The sequence below is a fragment of the Montipora capricornis genome, chromosome 3 (assembly GCF_036669925.1).
Source record: "Montipora capricornis isolate CH-2021 chromosome 3, ASM3666992v2, whole genome shotgun sequence".
Lineage (NCBI taxonomy): Eukaryota > Metazoa > Cnidaria > Anthozoa > Scleractinia > Acroporidae > Montipora > Montipora capricornis.
The window spans coordinates 6,211,059-6,216,770 of record NC_090885.1 but is presented as its reverse complement, the minus strand read 5'-3'; the positions used below and the strand labels follow the sequence as shown (position 1 = coordinate 6,216,770).

Below are 5,712 nucleotides of genomic sequence, written 5' to 3'. Positions count from 1 at the left end.
TATTTCACAAGAAAGTAGTGAAAAGCTACAAGAGAGATTTGATCAAATCATGTTGTGGAAATTTAATTACTCTTTCGTGTTAAGTGTTTTTCAATTTGTTAAGTCAGTAAATATTTTTCAATAAAACAAAGAAACGATTTGCATACATATAAACTCGAAAGTTTTCGCGTAACGTAAGCTTCTCCTTACTACTATCGATAGGCCAGTCAACTCCAAAGAATACTGCATGTTCAAAGTTTTGGTTTCGTTTTGAGATTTTGACAGCTTCCAACCTGAAATAATTTAAACCCTTACAATGAAAAGGGCGACTTCTTGCTATTTGAGTCGGAGACAATGTTGACAGTTTGAAGCCACGCATTTTGACCATCAAAACATATATTATGAACAAAAACAGTTAATTCGTAATTTGGCTTGTTAATCACGAGTCGTTTCCATTATTTTCTCCATACATAAGCGCATAATCGGCTCACGCTATGAATTAATATGGAGATTGAAGCACTAATAATATAATCATAATTTTATTTTATATTTATTTTATTTGTATTTATTTATTTTATTTTATAATATTTACAGGACGAACACTTACACTACTTACAATACTAATATTATACTTACATACATATACATTGCACTGCTCATACTTACAGTATTTATACAAGCAAGCAGGACAAACACTTACACTACTTACAATACTAGCATTATAATTTTTTTTATTAATTTATTTTTTTTTTACTTACAAATCGCTTCCTCTACTTACACGACTGTACTTACATTATTTACATTAGAATACTTGCGCTATTTACAAAACAATATTTTCACCACTGTACTTACCAATATGATACTTAAGTTACTTACAAAACAATTTTTACACTACTTACAATGCATAATTTTATTTATATGTAGTGCCTATCCATACATGTTGTAAGCGCTTAACAATAGAACTTCAAGTTAAAAACTAAAAAGTTTAAAAGTTAAGAATTTGACTGTCAACCGGTAAGAAAAACCTTAAATTACGTAAAAGAAAGAAACTTAAATATAGCTCTACTGCGAAAAGGGAAAGTTTTGATTTTATGCTTGAAAAGACTTAAATTCTCACGTGAGGGTAAGTCATCTGGAAATGTATTCCAACGCTCGTGGGTTGAGACAGCAAATGCTCTCGATCCACAGATCTTCAGGTTAAAGCTAACAGGGTTGAGACGAATTGTAACCGAATTGTTATAGTTCTAGACCGTAAGAAAGATACTAAATATCTTGACCGGATCGGGATACACGTAACATCGACAGAGCGGGTGGGAAGATCACACGGGTGAATGGAACGACATGAGACTAAGTCAAAAGTGACCAAAACGTCGAAGGATTGAAGGACCTTGAAGTGATCCTCGCTCTTATCTGGGCAATTTAAGCAATTATTTCATATACATGTAGACACCTGAAAATTTTAAACAGCTTGAACGGGATTCATCAAGGCCCATGACCTCTGCGATGCCGGTGCCATTCTCCAACAAAGCCGCTCATTTGGGAGCAACTGAGTCATTTCGTTAGGCTCATGTGTTCCCGTGAAAGGACTAAGTGACAGGGGCACCCAGCGACTGGTTGTCAGCATTACCTAAAATGCTTTCCCGCTTATCAGCGGGACAATCAGTAAGCGATTGTCTCTTCCCATGCTAGAAGAGGTCTCTTTTCTTATGCGTTCACTGGGCGAACTGAGGTATTGTTTATATGTTTTACTAAAAAGTAGTAACAAAAATGCAAGAAAGATTCGATGGACTACCCTGTTGTGGAAATTTAATATTTATGAAAGTCAAGACGAACGTTGCACGACTGGTAAAACAACGCGAAGATGTATTTTTAACGATATTTCGGCTGGCCAGTACAAGCCTTCATCAAATTTATTTGGAGATCTAACGAATTTACAGAATAGATATACACATGTTAAATGTTTCTTTTTTTTATGTCAGTAAATGTTTTGCAGTCGCAAAAAGGTCTCTTTTGAAACGCTTCGGCTGCTGATCGAAGAATGATCTTCCTGAGATATAGTTATATTTCACCAGAAAGTAGTGAAAAACTACAACAAAGATTTGATCAAATATCATGTTGTGGAAATTTAATTACTCTTTCATGTTAAGTGTTTTTCAATTTGTTAAGTCAGTAAATATTTTTAAACAACACAAAGAAACGATTTGCATACATATAAACTCGAAAGTTTTCGCGTAACGTAAGCTTCTCCTTACTATTACCAATAGGCCAGTCCATTCCAAAGAATACTGCATGTTTAAAGTTCTAGTTGCGTTTTTAGATTTTGACAGCTTCTAACCTAAAATAATTAATCCCTTACAATGAAACGGGCGACTTCTTGCTATTCAAGTCGGAGACTATGTTGACAGTTTGAAGTCATGCATTTTAACCATCAAAACGGATGCATATATAATGAACAAATATAGTTTCCATTTCCATTTCCGTTTCCCATACATAAACGCATAATCGGCTCAGGCTATGAATTACATGGCGATTGAAGCACTAATAATATAATAATAATATTTTTTATGCAGAGCCTATCCATAAATGTTCTAAGCGTTTAACAAAAAAGCTAAAAAGTAAAAAGTTTAAAAGTTTAAAATTTGATTATGTCAAACGGTAATAAAAACTTAAATTACGTAAAAGAAAGAAACTAAATATAGCTCTACTGCGAAAACAATAGTTCTTTAAAGTTTATGCTTGAAAAGACTTAAATTCTCGCATGAGGGTAAGTCATCTGGGAGTTTTTTTTCCAACGCTCATGTTTATTTTATTTTTTATTTTATTATTATTATTATTATTATCATTATTATTATTTTTATTTTATTTTATCTTTTTTCTTTAATGTCAGTGAATGTTTTTCGGACGCATCTCAACAACACAAACGAAGAAACTATTTGCATATATAAACTCGAAATTTTTCGCGCAATGTTAACTGCTTTAGTATTACTAATGACGCTGCTTGATCAATCGCATCATTACTAACCCTGCGATTAAGTTGGTTTTGGGTCGAACTTCAATCAGTTGTCGAGATGTCTATTTTTATCACTGTATTTTGCTTTGAGTTAGTTCTCTTTGCGTTCTCCGTCCACCAAACTGTTGCTAAGCCGGGAAATAATGTTGTTAATCTTTCGACAACTACTCGGCATGGTAACAACTTCCAGTTTTACGCTGGACCATCAAAAAAGGTCGAGGCAATGTTGACAGAAATGAAGAAGCAACTCACTCAAATACAAAGTGATATCGACACAATGAAAAGCGCAAACAAGACTGTTGCTATAGGTAAGCCTGCCGTAATCAACAATCAGCTGTCATTGAAAATGTGCTGGACGATACGTGGTGTATTTTGTCATTTAGTGGTTATCTATTCTTTAAAATTATCTAAACACGGTAAAACCTTCAGCGGTTAGGATTAGGGTTAGCGTTAGGGTTAGGTTAGAGTTATTGTATAATTACTGAAGGTTTTACGTTTAAAAAAAATTCTAAACAATAGAAAAATATAAACCAAGCACCTACCAATGTGCTTTAGTAAACGCCAACGCGAGAAAAAAATCTTAATTATTAACCATTATGATGAATTCGCCCCGGGTATAGTAAGTGCAGAAACTTAAGCGAGTGGAGGAAATCGCGAACATACGCAAGAGAAGCGATACGTTAAGCAGGTTAAGTAAATTGCCTAAAATCCTTTAAAAAGGCCTTTTTCGGAAGCTCGAGTTTTATTGTAAAGAATAACACGTAACGAATTAACAATGTTAATTATTCAAACAGTCAGGAGGAACTGTGCTGAGTTGTACAAACATGGAGAAAGGATCAGTAGTGTTTACACAATCGACCCCGATGGTTCAGGTACGTTTGACGTGTTTTGTGACCAGACAACAGCCGGTGGGGGATGGACAGTGTTCCAAAAGAGACTGGACGGATCGATTGATTTTTACCGAGGCTGGGATGACTACAAACAAGGCTTTGGTAACCTGAAGGGCGAGTTTTGGCTGGGACTGGACAAGATCCATCGTCTGACCAAACTGGGGAATAATACGCTTCGAGTTGATTTGGAAGACACAAAAGGGAAAACTGCCTATGCTGCCTATGACATGTTTGCAGTGACCAGCGAGAAGGCCAAATACCAGTTGAGCCTTGGAACTTACTCGGGTATGTAATTTTATACACCTGTCTCAGTACTGCACAATTAATTAAGATTCTACGATATACACGGCAATACCGCTTCCATTATTATAAAAGAGAGACAACGAGAGCAGTGTTTTTCTATGCTTATTGACACTTTTCTCTTTAATTAATGTTCTCCCCTTTTCGCGTTCTAATTTTCTGGTTAATTTGTTATCACAGATTCAAGATTATCACAGTCTTGAAAGCAACACTCAGAAAAATTCGGGCTTAAAAGGAAATTCACGACGACTTTATTGCAGCGCTACAATTTCTGCTCTGACATTGAGATATCAAGCTATCAAGGAGCTGGCTGATTTGAAATACGACCAGTAATATGGTAATATATATGGCGATTCCTTAGTACTGGTACAGAGAACAGTTAAAAGTACAACACTTTTATACGTTTCCCAAACTCTTCAAACTTCAGTTACAACCACTCTCGCATTTCATTTCGTTCTGACTTCTTATAGTTGAGTAGGGAATGTCTAGAATAAAGTGATTCTGTTTAGAAAATATATCCTATTGAGAGCTGTGAGAAGGAGATTGGTTATCCGTAGTTACATGTACTGTGTTACAATACTCCAAATGTTTTCAGGAACTGCTGGTGATTCGTTATCTAGCCATGGTGGTGCTCCCTTTTCTACCAAGGACAGCGATAATGATTCTTGGTCTAAGAACTGTGCAGTGTCGTGGAGCGGTGCGTGGTGGTATAAGGCTTGCCACCGCTCAAACCTCAACGGTCTTTATCATCGTGGCAAGCACTCTTCATATGCAGATGGTGTCAACTGGGGTACCTGGAAAGGATACTACTATTCTGTTAAAAGAGCTGAAATGAAGATCAGACCATCTGGTTTCTAAAGATTGATACATCAGTCTCTGATTTTCTAGTAAATGTGAAGCCTTCAGAAATTTGTGATTCAGTTGTTCGACAGAAATAAAAGTAAACAAAACGTTCACATTGTTTACGATAACTCAGTTTCAATCCCGAAAGTAATTCCCTCTTAAAAAGGAGCCGCTAAGACTCAATCAAGATTCTTCTCAGTTGGGATTGGCTCAACTCAATCATCACCTCAGTTTCTCACCATTCTGCTACCATTTTTAGTTACAACAATCAACAGTTGTTTGCCACAGATTATTTTCTGCAATGAAGCAAAACTTTTTTGTGTGCCACACACACTCAAGTGCATTAAGGCTTGACCAGCCTAATTAGTAGGCATATTTTCATTTGAAGGGAAAGCGTTTGTCCAGGGCCAATGAAACTTGGCAGGCGGTTAGTTAATCGGTATTGTTATATCTTTTTCAAAATGTTCCGTATCACATTCTTGTCACGTGACCCGAAATCGACTTATAACAGTTATATCTGTTACTCAAAAATGGGGAAAATTCAGCTACATTATATCAATCGATCGTGTTTCTTGATTATTTGATGATCCCTTCCCTTCCCTTGTCATGCCGACTTTTAATTATGTCCACAATGAACAATTGAGGAAAATAGGTCACGTGACATGATAAACTTCCAAATATCTCAAAAGG

General features: G+C 35.9%; 1 protein-coding gene across 1 annotated transcript; it reads left to right on the top strand.

Annotated features, from left to right (window-relative positions):
* Positions 1-3,018: 3,018 nt before the first annotated feature.
* Positions 3,019-5,100, top strand: LOC138042025 (microfibril-associated glycoprotein 4-like). The gene is made up of 3 exons (XM_068887754.1): positions 3,019-3,297; positions 3,784-4,164; positions 4,775-5,100. The coding sequence occupies exons 1-3, from the start codon at positions 3,048-3,050 to the stop codon at positions 5,035-5,037; spliced, it is 894 nt and encodes a 297-aa protein (XP_068743855.1). The 5' UTR covers positions 3,019-3,047; the 3' UTR covers positions 5,038-5,100.
* Positions 5,101-5,712: the final 612 nt, after the last annotated feature.

Coding starts and splice junctions, on each gene's coding strand:
- LOC138042025 (XM_068887754.1), top strand. CDS start 3,048: ATGTCTATTTTTATCACTGTATTTTGCTTTGAGTTAGTTCTCTTTGCG. Junction 3,298..3,783: donor AAACAAGACTGTTGCTATAG/GTAAGCCTGCCG, acceptor TTATTCAAACAG/TCAGGAGGAACTGTGCTGAG. Junction 4,165..4,774: donor GAGCCTTGGAACTTACTCGG/GTATGTAATTTT, acceptor AAATGTTTTCAG/GAACTGCTGGTGATTCGTTA.